The following is a 15,982-nucleotide window of genomic DNA, read 5'->3' as shown; positions in this document are numbered from 1 at the left end:
GTAGTAGTATTTAAAAGATTAGGACGAATGACTAAGGAGTAATTAATGCGGTCATGTGTCTACATTAGTAAATAAAGAAGTTGTTAAAGTTGAAACTCTATTTCTTACTGATTCTCTGTGGGATTTTTGTGGAGGATGGGGAGGAGTAGGGGGTAGGAAACCAAGCACACGTCTCATATCCGGAATTTTGAGCAGGACGCAGAGAGAAATAAACAGGAAAATGCAAAGGAAATAAGACCGCTGTGTGCTTTTTGTCCCAGTAGCTGCAGAATTATTTGAATAAGAGAGAGAGAGAGAGAGAGAGAGAGAGAGAGAGAGAGAGAGAGACAAAGCGAGAGAGAGAGAGAGAAAATGTGTAGTGAGGCTTTTATGACTGCACTCCCACAGGAGTCAAAATAACTTTCGCATAACAATTCGTCCTCACAAAGGAAGGCTATGAGGCGAGGCGAGCCGTGAACAGGGTCTACGTTTGACTGTAGTTTTCGCTACTCATTATTTTGCATATTAGTTGAATTAGTTGTTCTCGTTCAACCAACTTTATCCAAAACGAAAAATTATATTCTAGGGAAAATATGTTATGTATAATCAATAAGAAACAAAAAAAATGACATATTAGCCTGGAAAAATATCTGAACTACAGGCAAATTCAACTAATATTTCTCTGTTAGACAGTTTTTAAACATTTTTACTCATTTTATTGGCAGATTAATAGCTCTAATTATCTTCCAATACAATAAGAATAAGAACTTCGACTCTACTCGACATATCTTCACTTATCACTTAAAAAGTGGGAAGTGGGAAGTCGGAACTTCTGTCATTTTCCACCTCCATGCGTTCGAGCTACAAAGTGGGAACAAAATGGCTCCCTCCGTGTTCGTCTTTTGCTAGCAGCAAGCTACTGTCATGAGTGATGCATATTTTCCTCCTAAATCCAGTGAACCGTACAGACAATGTTATAGATTTAACAAGTGAATATTGATGTAAGTTGATGATCTAAAGCAAACACTTGTATATACGGAATAAATCATTTAAAGTTAAGAAGTGCTGCCGTGTTTACTGCCGATGATGTGAGCTGCTATTTTGATTTGCGGTCACTTGCGGAACTCGGGATCGAGGAGTGTTTACGAGTAGGAATTGGTCAGATCCTCACAGCATGTCACTTGCTGCGTCCCAATTGCCCTACTTATACTATGCACTAAAGGTATGTGCACTTTTTTTGTGAAGAAAAACTACCTACTTTTGAGTGTGTAGCCAAAGTACTGGGACGTACTAATGAACATGCGATTTGTGACGCACTCGTTCTAATCTTGGATACTGTTTAGGACGGATAGTAGGCGAATTTGGCCGTGGAGATGACTTAAACAACTCCATTATTTAAAATAACTCCAACATGGAGGACAAACTCACGCTTCGTTCATCATTCCTTAAAGACTCCATTCAGGATGTTATGACACATATGTGTGTGTGTGTGTATGTGTGTGTGTGTCTGAGTCAGTGATTTCTGGCATTGCTGGCTCACACACACACACACACACACACACACACACACACACACAGAATGTGAGCTGAGTTTTTCCAATACAGCAGCTGCTGATAATGAATCCGGAGCAGATTGTTAGCTGCGTTACTCATCGAACCGTTGGTGATGAGCGAGATGGAGGGACGGAGGAGCGGGGGAGGAACAGCGGCCCAGTTGTTCTGCATTTCCCGCAGGAAAAAAAACGAGTGCGGACAGCTACATGCTCACACGGGGCGAGCAGGGAATGCCGGACATATGCGTGGTCAACGAGTCAGACGCATGTGTTAGTGTGTGTCATAATAGGCTACTAAACACATCCATCCATCCATCCATTTTCTATACGGCTTATCCTACAGGGTTGCGGGGAACCTGGAGCCTATCCCAAGGAGCATGGGGCACCCTGGACGGGGTGCCAGTCCATCACAGGGTACAATCACACACGTTCACACACCCATTCATACACTACGAACACTTTGGACAAGCCAATCAGCCTACCATGCATGTCTTTGGACTGGGGGAGGAAACCAGAGAACACCGTGGAAACCCTTGCAGCACGGGAGAACACTGCACATACAGGGCCGTGGCGGGAATCGAACCCCCAACCATGGCGAACGTGCTAATCACTCATACACCGAATTTCAAATGTCTCTCAACATGGTGTGTTAAATTGTTGTACTACAGCTGAATGCTGTTGAACCTGGATTCTGATTGGTCAGAAGGTGTTGATTAATTTTCTGTAACAGCAGCAACACAGGTAATGCACTCTTGTAATACTTTATCGTTTCTATAGTAACAGCTCATTCATAGGGACTTGTACCGCAGATGCTCCACCAATAATAAACAGATTTGCAGAAGTTTTCTTAAAGTAAGGAGATGTTTATTTAACATTTATGGAAGGAGTCTCCAGTGTCAGCACTTTTATGTTTTTCCAACATCTTTGGTAACATGACAAGCTTTGTTCCAAGCTCCAACGGTCTTGCGCTCTTGAGTGTACACACACACACACACAGAGTGAGAGAGAGAGAGAGAGAGAGTCAGTGAGAGAGAGAGTGAGTGAGACGGAGAGAGAGTGAGAGAGAGACAGTAAGAGAGAGAGAGTGAGAGCAAGAGACGGCTGAGAGCGAGAGCCGGAGAGAGAGAGAGACGGGGGAGAGATAGAGCGAGAGACGGAGGGAGAAAGAGAGAGGGGGAGAGACGCTGGAGCTCTAACTCGCGGAGCTACAGCAGGGGCGGGTGTACGTTACACTTCTCGAGTTTTGACGCTTTTTTGGGGGGGTGGGAGGGGGGTGTTCCTGCTAGTTCCCGGCGCGCGCGCCCCGTCTGGCGACCGTGTCTCACGTGACAGCGGCGCTTGGATCCCGAACCGAAACGTCGGTAAGTGAGCGCGGTGCTCTCCGTTGACGCCAAAAACCGGTATCACGGGGCTTCTTCCTTCAAGTGCGCGAGACTGTTGCGGGATTTGATATGATATCGTAACACTCAGAGTGAGTCATTATTAATGACTGATGTCCCAATTCCTTAATGAAGTATTTAAACTGTAGCGCGCGTGCTGAAAGTGGAGCGGAGTTGGACGCTCGTGCGGGGTTTAACGTGCTGAATTTGGGCTGTATAGGGGTCGCGCGACGTTTACCGAATTTAACCGATCAGGAATGCGCCGTGGACTCAAGTATTGTTTACATAGCAGGGTAAAGGATGTGTGTGTGTGTGTGTGTGTGTGTGTGTGTGTGTGTGTGTGTGTGTGTGTGTGTGTGTGTTTTATGATCTTCCATCATAAATTCTTTTTAAAGCAAACATTCAGGAGTCTGAAGGAAAGCAGTCACGTTGAACGGAACGTTGCTTCTGATGGGTATCTCACCTGTTGTCTGGGATCAGGGCAGGTGTGTGTGTGTGTGTGTGTGTGTGTGTGTGTGTGTGTGTGTGTGTGTGTGTGTGTGTGTGCTTGGCAGACTGTAGTGATAGGGTGTGTAGCCTGCGTGTTTGCATGTGTTTGCATCTCTGCAACGGTGTAGGCCTATATAAGTGAATGTTTTTGGCAAAAAATCTAAAATCACAACACTCGACATTTTCAGGATAAACAATAAACAATACACAGGAAATAAAGCTACAGAACAGTTACATGTTGTGTCTTAAGTAAGTTTTAAATGTACGTTCCAACCTCCTGATCCTCTAACTGCAGGCTTCTCAACGTGGGGTCTGTGGAGCTCAAAGCGTTGCTGTAAGTATCCGGATGACGTCATAGGCCAATTATCATATTCAGTGATTCACCATGATTACATATCGATATGCAATGATGATTGCATATCCATAGCAGAACGTGTTACATGCAGGAACATTTTCTAAAAATACGGAATATGATTGGTGGTCAGGAACAATGCTGATCAGTGATTTGTTGTTGGGAATAATGGTGATCAGTGATTGGTTGTTGATAGTAATGGTGATCAGTGAATGGTTGTTGATAGTAATGGTGATCAGTGAATGGTTTTTGGGAATAATGGTGATCAGTGATTGGTTGTTGATGATAATGATGATTAGTGATTGGTAACTAGGAACAATAGTGAACAGTGATTGGTTGTTGGGAACAATGGTGGTGAGTAATTTGGCATGGTAACAATGCTACTCAGTGATTAGTTACTGAAAACAGTGGTGATGACTGATGGCTTTACACACTGGGGGTGAGTTGAGTGAACCTGCTCTTTCTATAATAATAACTATATATGGATAAAAAGTATGATGTGTCATTCTTTTTATAAATAAAATCGCTAATCATTGGCAATGTGCTGCGGTATAAGAGGAATAAAACATTTCAGGACGTGCTGCATCTTAGCTATTAGCATTTTGAACGATGTTTGTGGAAATCAAGCTTCAAGAAGTTTCTCCTAATGGCAGGGTGTTTATGAAATTAAGAGATGAAATAGGATGACACCAACATCACTTGGAAAGCGTTTCATTTTTGCAGTAAAGGGTTAATGAGGAAAACAGGTTTTTCAAGTTCGTTATGAGAGCCAGGGCAGATCGATGCGTTTGAAACGGGCGGGGCAGTAAGAGCCGAGTCAATAGGTGCTTCAGGGCAGCGTGTTGGAGTGGCATCTCTGAAGCTGGATTAGGGAGATCACAAAAGCAAAGCAGTCAGGGCTTAGTGTGGAGAGAAGAAGCCTGGAGAAAAGGGAGGGGGGGGGGGATCTTTAATGTTGCTGGAGGTTTTTTTTGGACCTTCATATATCCTTCCTGAAACTGTATGATCAGCGACATATAATAATAGCTATATTATTATACATATAATAATAATAATAATAATAATAATAATAATAATAATAATGAGGATGATGATAGAATCATTACAAGACTTCAAAAAAATATATAACTCACTTGAACGTGTTAAAAATGCACAATGCAGTTATTAAATATTTACTTGTTCAGTGTAAGGCAGTGTTTAATACAGAAGTTTGTTCTGCTTTTGCTGAGCTAGCTAGCAGCTAGCTAGCCTCCTGCGGTAGCCCTTGCTATGACGATTTAAGACACCTGTGTAAACATTCTGCTTTTTCAGCTTAATTAATGTTACCTGTGGTGTCTTTGTTTGGTAATAAAAATCAATGAGCTGCTAATTATTACGTAGCGTCACACCAGATGTTTGCCTCGCTGTTTCCTTACTGTCGTTTGGCGTGACATCTTGTCCACCACCATAGAGTTTTTCTGGTAAAAATGTTGTCTTTTCTCTCCACCTGCTAGGAATTTCTTGTTAGTAATGTTGGCGACTCCGAAGGCGTTGGAAGGCAGCTAGCGTTCTAGATGATGTCAGCTTGCTATCCGTAAATTTTATCTGAACTCTCTTATATGCAGCTTGTTTGCTTATTAGGAACACGTCATCAGAATATCGTTAAGTTTTTTAGTCTGTTTTCTCCTGATTCATTTATTGCTAAGTTATTGCCAGCTAGCATAGACTAACCTGAGAAAAAGCCATCATAGTATTGTGTTCCACTTAGCGAATATTTGACTTATTTTAGCTTAACAATGCTTTCAAATATGACTTAAACTGTAAGCATAGAAATGGAGAATACAATTGAATATTTGGACATTTGGCATAAATGCCAAATTTGTTGGTTGTTGCTAGCAATTACCTCCGGTGATAACTTATTTAGCTATTAGGTAGTTGCTAGCTGAAAGTTAGGAAGCAAGTAGGCAGCTCCTCTTAGACTCTTATATGAGTTTTCTTCTCGTGTCCCCTCGTGTAAATTTATTCCTATAAAATAACTTTCTTTACACGAACACGTCATTGATTTTTAGGCTAAAGACAGTCTCCCACCCACACAGTCTCTCTGTCTGTGTACAAGATGATGGAGCATCTAGGACACGCATGTATTTGCGTGTCAAATACATTTATAATTAAATCTGGCAGGTATTGGGTCACTATGAAACTACTGTCATTACAAAATGCAAGTCTTCCATTTTTTTCATTTAATCTCTGATTCATAGCCCACTGACGAAGAGCGAACGCTGTGCGTGATGATACTGTCTAGACGTCTGGTCTTTTTGACAACCTCCGAACAAACCTTCAGACTCTTTTAAAAACTCGGCTGCCTTGTCCGTTTGTGCTAATTCATCAGGGAAAAAATAACGTCTCTGTGGAATGAAATCAACGTCCCTGTCGTGGCTTTGAAAAGGAAATGACATCGTATTAAAACAATTTTAATTACAAAAAAAAACCCCACCATTATCGGCACTGCTGTATAAAGTACAACATTGTTTAATCGTTGCAAAATTTTGGAACGTAATAAAACAAAACCGTGATTATTGTTCTTTATGGATGAGCTAAAGGTCAGGGATGAAATCTTTGGAGTCTGGATATTCTAATGTGTTCTATGGACTGTTTGATATGTTAATGTCGTGCTCCGTTTCCTAAATGTCGTATTAACATTTGACTCCTGCCCTTCAAATCGCATTATATTTTTCCGAATTCATATCACCTCTTGCACAATGAGTGAACAACAAAGGGTTTTTAAAAACCCTGATATCAATCATTCTTATTTATCATCTACTTAAATATATAAAGAAGATAAGGAGGAAAACGATCTAAACATCCTTAACATCCAGTGAGTAAGTCTTAATTGTAGTCAGTGTTATCGTATTTCCTCGACGAAAGTTTTGTTTAAAGTCCTTTACAATTTCTCTGTAAGAACAAGAAAGATGAAAAAAATTACAAAGAGAGAGAGAGAGAGAGAATCTGCCACCACAAGATCACGGCTGAGTAGATATACTGCAGTTTGGGTTGGGAACCCTTTTCCGTACAGGTAGTGTGTGTGTTTGTGCGTGGTTGGTTAGCTGTGTGTGTGTTTTGGCCGTTAATCCTGCACTGCACACACCCATCAGACTCGATCAGGTGTAGACACAGACGAGCACGATGTCTGAACACACTTCCTGTCACTCTGGCGATGTGAGAATGTAAATTACACACGAGTCCGGGCCTAATAACATGCTCCGAGCTCGGAGCAAGACTTTACAGAGCAAAAGGCGCTTATTAGCGTCCACCTGTAATTACTGGAGCCTAATTGGTCACTGATGATCACTTTGGCCACGTCTCTTTGGTGTTGTTTTGGTTCTGGGTTGGTCTCAGACTGGTTCCCCTTCCACCTTTATTGGGTTTAACATCTAAAATTTGGTAAAGGTCCAGATGCAAACCTGCAGGAGGACATCACTGTCATGAAGCATTATTCCTACATTCCAGCCTCACACCTCCAGGGTTAGGGATTCGATTCCCATCGCTGCCCTGTGTGTGCGGAATTTGTATGTTCTCCCCGTGCTGCGGGGGTTACCTCCAGGTTCTCCGGTTTCCTCCCACATCCAAAGACATGCATGGTAGGCTGGTTGTCATGTCCAGAAGTGTCCGTAGTGTATGAATGGGTGTGTGAATGTGTATGTGATTGTGCCCTGTGATGCACTGCCACCTCGTCCACGGTGTGCCTTGTGCCGATGCTCCATGGGATAGACTCCAGCTTCTCCGTGACCCTTTAGTATAAGCAGTATAGAAAATGGATGGATAGATAGATGGATGGATGTTTCTTTCTGGGTTCTTTTGTTGATACTGTATCAGAATTTATTTTTCGTACTCTTAGAGCTCAGTGACCATCACACAATATATATCACACTTAACTTCAAGAGGTCGACCGATTGATCGGTTTCGATCCGCATCCAGCAGATGAGAAGGATCCGCTGTCGTGATACGGCACGAGGGTGGCCTCTACAGGCGAAATAAAAACGATCAAACTGACAAATTTTGTCGTGTTATTTGAAGTGTTTTTTGACTCGTTTCGGACATCTCTATTTTTATTTGTTATTCGGAGCGTTACTTTACGGTTCAGTTTGGATGTATGTCTTTTATTTATTTAAATTTTTATTAATAGTTAATATATAAGAATATGTATATATATATTTCATTTGGAAAAAGTACAGTATGTTTTCTCGGTACAGTTTATTTTTGTAATAAAGTTCAGTGATATTTTACTTTGAGTGTTGCGTTTTCATTCGGTATCAGTTTTACAAACTATCGGCTGATTGATCGGTTATCGGCAGGTATAGTTAGTTATCGGTATCGGTAAAATCCACTCCAATCAGTCGCCCTCTACTAACAAGATTTATCCTAAAGGAAATGCAAAATAAATAATGAACAAAATATTCTGTATGTAATATTAAACAATGTTGGACAAATTTTGTTTATTCTCATGTTTCTCCTTTTTCTTTTACGTGTTTGTGATGTCACGTGCTACGTCATCTGTGCTCATTGGCCTGGTGAATAAAGAGGAATAATAAGGAGTCAAGCTGTTTCATGATGCAGAATTGACACTGGTTTTCAATCGAATTGCAGCCAGAAACGTTTTTTTTTTTTTTTGACTATCATGTACGGGCTCTGCTTGCTTCATATTCACAAACTCTTTCTAAACAGTGATTATTGTCGTCGCTGGTATTGACTCGATTATTACGCTCTAGATGTTTCACTTTATCGACCACGCCGCTTTCAGGCCAGAGCACAATCTTTCGCGCTATCAATCTATCACAGTGCAATGAAGTTCTCAGCTGAGAAAACAAATCTGACAAAATGACTTTTTGATAAACGATGGTGCGGTGCTTTGTAGCGGACTCTTGAACAGCTTGTACAGATCTATCACCCGTAAGTGAATAATTGTACAGAATAAGAGCGTTTACAGGTGGTGTTTTTGTCCCGTCTCTGCAGGGGGTGATAGAGAGCGGATGACGTCCAATCATGAGACGTACCTGCTCATGGCCAGCACACAGAATGACATGGAGGACTGGGTTAAGACCATCCGCAGGGTCATATGGGCCCCGTTCGGAGGAGGTGAGTGGAAACGACATTGAATGTTAAAAGAGTTTTTTTTTATTTTATTTTATTTTATTTTATTTTTTTAGTTTTGGTTAGAAATCAAGGTTTGAAGGTTTTTTTTTGTTTGTTTGTTTGTTTTTTTTTGGGGGGGGGGGGTTGGGGGGGGGGATCAGCTTAATTTTGTATCAACATGTGGAAGTGACTGGATTTGTTTACGAGAAATGGATTAAATAACATTGAGACGAAACCAAAAATGATTTCCCTCTTTAGAAAGTTCTAGCAGATTTAAAAAAACGAGCAGAAATAATATTTTCTCATGGCTGTCATTAATTAACCGTATAACCATTTTATCTTTGTCGGAAGTATTTCGTATTTCGTAATGGAGAAATATTCAAACAAATACACACGAAAATCAAACGTCTGAACATCTGTGAGAAACACCAAGACGTACAGAGATCGAATCAAACCTCCTTCATTTACACACACCGAAGTTTGGGTATAATTTACCCCCTTATCTACTCAGTGTGAACTGTGAATACTCTGAAAGTGTATGTGTGTGTGTGTGTGTGTGTGTGTGTGTGTGTGTGTGTGTGTGTATGTGTATGTGTGTGTGTGTATCACATGTCTGCTGTTATTTGATGTCCTCCAGGATAAGGATAAAAGTGAGTCCTGCATTCGGACAGTAGACGCCTGTGTCTAAATGCATGTGTCCAAAATGGCTTGATCATCTCTAAACTGTTGGCAGCACTTCTGTGTGTGTGTGTGTGTGTGTGTGTGTGTGTGTGTGTGTGTGTGTGTGTGTGCATGGCCATTAATTGCCTGCCATTCAGGCTTATGGAAACAAATAGAAGTGAAAGTCAGAGAGGGCACTCTGCTTTGCTAAGCACTAGCCTGAGGGCTTGAACAACTTTCACCCAAATCTAAATGCAGAGAGAGAGAGATAGAGAGAGAGAGAGAGAGAGAGAGATAGAGAGAGAGAGAGAGAGAGAGAACATCATACTGGACACTCTCAAGGACTTTATATAGTAGCACTTCAAATCCACAAGATGCAAGCCTTTATTGACTCCTCCAGGATTCCTCAATATTCCCTATCCTCAGGAAACTGTTTATTACTGACTGTATTCACAGCATTCTGAAATAATCCCAGCGTGAAAAGTCGAAAGGGCAAACGGTATAAAACGTCGCTTTCAGACGCTGGGTTTAGTCCGTTCGAACCGGTTTGTTTTTCCTCCTCGGCGTGGTTCTTAAGGCAAGCGAGAACACAGAAATCACATTCTGGTGTGGACCAAAACACCAAAGTCCCGACACCGGAAAGTCCAACTCGTTGAGAAAAACTTCCTAATCCCTGCCGTACGTTAGGCACATGAGCTTCTCTAAGTGGGAATCTCAGTTTTTATCCGACTGAGCGACTGAGACAAAAGAGCCGTGCCAGGAGGGAGGCAATGCAGCAGGAAGCAACTTATTTAATCCCTCTTTTTTTTTCCCTTTAAGCAGATTTGTTAGCATATTCTGCACTCGAACCCGCTAATCGCCGACAGGAAGTTCGCCACATCTGAAAACTCTTTTGAAATACAAGACTCTGATCATTAGGGAGAAGAAAGGACAGTTTGTGACTCCAGGCAATGTGGGAGATGAAGATAATCATATGCTATCAAAGAGACGCTCAGGCTCTCGCGTGTGCGCTCCGTGGGGTTAGTGGGTGTGTTGAGGGAGATTTCGGAGAAAAAAACGTCTGTGCGCACGTGAGACATCACGTGTAAAGTCGAGCGGAGGAAACAATGTTCAAATGAGGATTTTGCCCGTGCTAATTGTTTTTGAAAGATACCTGGTCTTGAAGAGAAGAGTAATCTCCTCCTTTTAGACAGATTTAAGGAAGCTGTTCGTAGGTCTTGTACGATTATGCGCGGTCTGCACGGTACTCGTGTTTACATTCTGGAAAGATCACTTAGTGAGCAAACACTGGTTAAGTGTTAGAATAATCTAATGAGGAACCCATACGCTGTGTGGACATCATGCTCATTGCTCCACACCTCCCCTTCCAATAGTTTGAAGATTGCACGAGTTATGCACTAATTGGTGAGTGTTTATAAGCATCAGTGGAAATAAAAGTCAGTGTGGAGAATTCCGGAAGGCACCCGGTATCGGACTCGGCCATTTTTGTGCATAGTACCTTGCACCTGAACTACGGAAAGAGCTCAGTTCTTATCTCACACCTGGACGTCTCGTCCATTTAGCACGAGAGCCCGAATGAATGGTTCTGTTCATGACCGGTCCGGTCCGTACCGTTCACAAGATGTAATGTATCTTCACCTGTTTAGGTCGAATTGCGTCCTTTCAGTATTCAGTATAAAAATCAACTTTATAAGATAATACAGTGACTAGGTCTCAGAAGTTGGAGGTGCCGGGACATGTTTTTTGGTACATTTTAAAAATAGTAATGGTTTTTATTTCTTTTTAAAACCAGAAAAATGGGTTTTCCAAATGTATTTCCTGCTTTATTTTCATAATATTCATATTATTCCATGATCTCCTGTGAATCACACTTTAGATCTGCATAGTCTGCGTAGACTTGGGCCAGTATTACTTCTCAAATTGCATATTCATTAAGGCAAATCATCAGATAATTTTGCTAATTTAGTTTTGTCCACAATGCGCCTACAAATTAAAACATTTATTAAAGCTCCTAAAAGCAAGTTAAGATCAAATGAAATTAAAGTCACAATAATTACTGTACATACTGTAATGGACTCGGTGCTAAGCATCTCTGATATTCACCCCTCCGTTACCCCTCCGAAACTATTGGAAAGGCAAGGCCAATTCATTTGTTTTTGCTGTAGACTGATGACATTTGGGTTTGAGATCAAAAGATGAATATGAGATGAGAGTTCATCCCCCACATCCAATATTTATATAAATGATATATTATATAAATATATCCTGGAAAAGCAACTCAACCAATATTGATGTCAGCAAGTCGCAGGCTTGATGCAGTTATTGCAAGCAAGGGACCTGCAACCAAATTTTAAGTGTCATTTACTTTAATTTACTTCAAGACTGATCTGCTCCTATACTTCATAAAAATTGGGTGGTCTGATACAAAAAGGTTCTTTGTTTTATGTTGTTTAACACATCTAGATGTGAATACCAGGAAATAAAAGCTGAAACCTTAAACTCTCATCTCATCTCCGTCATTTGATCTCAAGCCCAAATGTCTTTGGTGTGGAACACAAATAAATGAATTGGCCTTGCCGTTCCAATAGTTTTGGAGGGGATTGTATTATACGTTACATGTATTTGTGGTGGCTTTCCATCAGCATCCAGTCATATAGCATGTGGAATATATATTTATGCATATAGCATTTATGTATTTCAAATTACCGTCTTATCCATGCAGCCTTTGTTTGTGTTTTCACATGGACAGGAAATACACAAACACCCTGTAATCTGGATTTAAAATATTCTGGAACAAATTTCCAGAACTCAGATTCTCTTAACATCCTCCATCTTCTCATCGAGAGAGGTTCTAATGAATGAGTTCTTGATTTTTTTTTTCTCAATAACGTTTAGTGTTGCCACCTAGAAGAAACCAGATCAACTGACATGACTAACTGTTGTTTTGTTTTTTGTTGTTTGTTTTATTGTTTGTGGCATGGCTGTACATTTTTATTTGAGCGTGTGACGGATAACGTCCATTACGTCACATTTATTCTCTGGTTAGCCCGATATTAAAAATTAAGAGTTGTTGTAGTGGGAAATCAGATGAAAGAATTCTGAATATTGGGGTTTGGGGTTACAAACTTCCTGCTCCAGCTACCTCCAGCTAATAATTATAATAATATAACACTGTTTATCTGGGACATTTAAATTTCAATAACCCACACGCTGGGCTTCTGCTGTTACAGGTATTTTCGGTCAAAAGCTGGAGGAAACGGTGCGGTACGAGCGGCGGTACGGGAATAAACTGGCCCCCATGCTGGTGGAGCAGTGTGTGGATTTTATCCGACGTTGGGGTTTGCAGGAGGAGGGTCTATTCCGTCTTCCCGGCCAGGCCAACCTCGTCAAAGAGCTGCAGGATGCCTTCGACTGCGGCGAGAAACCAGCCTTCGACGGGTGAGACACGAGAGCACTTCCAACCCTAAAACTTGTCTGTAGTTCATAATTGTATTTTGCCATAACGGACAAACAAAATCCTTACAGGTAAAGAAACTAGCTAGCACAGCTAGCAGTACTGAAATAATCTTGCTATAAATGCTACAAAAACATGGCATAAAAGTGTAAAACTGCACCTTACTTTAGAATGATTCTGACCCCTTCGACTTCCATATTCTGTATTACTCTCTGACCCTTTTCGTGTTCCACTTTCCTTATTTGTCCATTTTTTCCTGTACTTGTTAACTCTTCTCTCTTCTAATTGATTCCTTGTTTCCTACTTCCTAAATATTTGCTTATAGCTTAGCTTCCCGTCCCTCTTGTGATTGCATGGCCGTGTCTTGATACTTCTGAAGGGTTTTTCAGGTGTTTATTTATTTATTTATTTATCTATCTATTTATTTATTTATTTAGAAATATAAATGAATACATTTTCTAACATGGATTTTTTTTTTTTTTGCACCCTGGACTGATTTTCTCACAACACGTGTTTAGGCCTGGTTTGTGTGTGTGTGTTTTTGTGTGTATGGGGTGAGAGGGGGTATACACAGACCACTAGTCAAAGGGTTAAGCTCTTAAAATACACAACGCATATAGGTAATGTAAATCCAGACGTACCAAAACAAACAGAAACCTCACCGATAAAGATAAAGTTACAAACAATTAAAAGGCAGTGACTCAAATATGAAACCAAGCTAGCGTCCCTGCTAGCTAGTATGAACCGTTTCGTAGCAGTTTCCTTACTCCTTGGTTGTTGAGAGGGCTCTTTTGGTGCCAAATATAAATATTACACTAAAGTACCGCTTAAATACAAACAGTTACGTTCGGAAGACTAGAAGCTATCGACACCACTAACGTCTTTCCAGTAAACACGGCTGGATCAGAAGCAGCATGCGAAAGCCTAATTTTAGAATTCTTCATGCTGATGTCTGCAGACTGTCACAGTTTAGTGCACTTCAGCCACTTTCACGTCTGGCACAATGCAGTCAACAGCTTCCACTCAGTGCATTGTTCCTTTTCTGCAAGACATTGTCAAAATTTTATTTTAATTTTTTTCATGCATTTGTGTTTTGTCCAGATCTTCGCTCTGGATTTGATGGATTAGTGGTAGGATTGTTGGCAGTAACATACTGTACTGTGAGATTTCTGTGTACTGTAAATGGTACAACACATGGCATGGAACGAAACAACACAAAATATCACGGCTGTCAATTATTTTTAATTAGCGAATCATCAAAGTGACAGACTGTTTTATCACGACGGTATCACAGGATTCAATGCGGTATCGCTAACGAGGTTAAGATGTTGGTATCCTGACAGCCGATTCTCCGTCTTCTACCGTTTTTTTAGCTTCAGTAGAGTGAGACACGCTGCATATATTTAACAGTCCATATTTAGACTCTGTGAAAAGGACGCTGTTTGACGTTTTATTCTGAGTGGTTATGATTCCATGCACCATACGCCTGTTTTATCACCTCCTCTTTATCACACTGTCTTTTCCATGTAATTTTATTCCTTATTTCTCTCCGTGCAGTAATACCGACGTGCACACAGTGGCATCTCTGCTGAAGCTCTATCTGAGGGAGCTTCCTGAACCGGTCATCCCCTTCTGCAAGTACGATGAGTTCCTGGCCTGCACCAAACTGTTTAGCAAGGACCAGGAAGCAGTGAGTGTCAGTCTTAAGGCCATATCGCCCTGTGTTCTTATTAGCAATCGGTAAGATAACAGCCGATCGTTCATTTTCTCCGTACGTCTGCGAGACGTCAACAACGACATGTGACGATTTGTCAATTCTGTGTAAATTAGGTACACTGTGATGCTCTAAAGTGACAAATCCAAACATTTGGATCAAATGATTGTTCAGACAAAATGGCAAACCAAAAATGGAACAAATAAAACGTATATCCGTGGTTTCATCTTATCCTGTCATATATAAAACTTTTATAGAGATGTTACAAAGAAAAATAAAGCTTGGAAGGAAGTAGCAGAGCTCGTTAGTGTCTCTGGTGAGTGTATGTAGCGAGTACAGTTAGCATGATTTGCTAACATGACAGGAAACCAATGTGAACCTGAGCTCGTAGCATGCTAATTAATTAAGAAAAGTATCATAGAACATTTAATGAGTGTTTTTAATTCATTTATTATGTGAAATGTTTCCTTTTAAGACATTTCTGTGGCGAAAAAAATGTATAATTTGGAGCATTTTCCTAAGCACATTGTTTTAAACACACAGATGAACAGATAGCTAGCTAGTTTGGTCATTTAGCTAGCTAACATTAAGGCATGTAAATGTGTAAATGTTTTAGGATATTTATGACTAGTAACAATAGATGTTTTAGCAGCTACATCTGCTTATTTATTTTTACATCTCCTAATTGCCACGGTGACAGTATGTCACTTCTATCCTGTCTCGTTCGCTCTCCTTCGTGGAGACACTATGCGACTCAGCATATCACTGTCGCCCTGCTGTCTTTTCATTATTGTCGTTCCTTATCCCTCTATTCTGCTCTCGCCCTGAGGTTTAGACCCTGGAAAGTGGAAATGCTTTCACAGCGACTTTCAGCTTCACCTTCTTTCCCTCTCCCACTGTGATCCGTCGCTCGGCCTGCCCGAGGCTCGGGAGCGTTACAGAGCGCGAATGTAATCAAAGCGCACTAGACTTGGTTCGAGTGCTAGCCCGAGTCCATAAAGGAACGCTTACTTTTCCTTTTACCTCATATTTTCGAGGCGTGCCCTTTAGAGTTTTAGAAATAAATAAAAGGCCAACATTTCAACCACAACAATCTGACATCAGACTCCATTAAAGTTTGATTATCGATTTCTGTATTTCATCTCGCATTTAGCTTGATAAATGATACACAGGCTAATAATAACAAAATGGAAGAAGTCCAGTATTGAATATTTACCATGCAAATACAATCCCTGAACATGGTCAAGTGGAACAGTTGGATGACTCCAAGTAGAACTGGAGATCGCTGAGGAC

The 15,982-nt window shown here is 40.9% G+C and overlaps 1 protein-coding gene across 4 annotated transcripts in view; it reads left to right on the top strand.

Annotated features, from left to right (window-relative positions):
- Nucleotides 1-15,982, top strand: part of arhgap24 (Rho GTPase activating protein 24) — a 102,198-nt gene that overhangs the window by 81,594 nt on the left and 4,622 nt on the right. For 3 of the 4 annotated variants that reach the window (XM_017492798.3, XM_017492802.3, XM_017492801.3), the window contains 3 exons: nucleotides 8,742-8,864; nucleotides 12,752-12,959; nucleotides 14,533-14,665. In XM_017492798.3, coding sequence (XP_017348287.1) covers nucleotides 8,742-8,864; nucleotides 12,752-12,959; nucleotides 14,533-14,665 — 464 coding nt within the window. Of the gene's footprint in view, nucleotides 1-2,760; nucleotides 2,894-8,741; nucleotides 8,865-12,751; nucleotides 12,960-14,532; nucleotides 14,666-15,982 lie in introns of those variants that run through there. The other variant, XM_017492803.3, reaches the window with a different exon arrangement.

Source organism: Ictalurus punctatus, chromosome 18 (genome assembly GCF_001660625.3).
Source record: "Ictalurus punctatus breed USDA103 chromosome 18, Coco_2.0, whole genome shotgun sequence".
Classification (NCBI taxonomy): domain Eukaryota; kingdom Metazoa; phylum Chordata; class Actinopteri; order Siluriformes; family Ictaluridae; genus Ictalurus; species Ictalurus punctatus.
The sequence above is the reverse complement of the archived record's forward strand: the minus strand, read 5'-3'. Positions and strand labels throughout refer to the sequence as shown.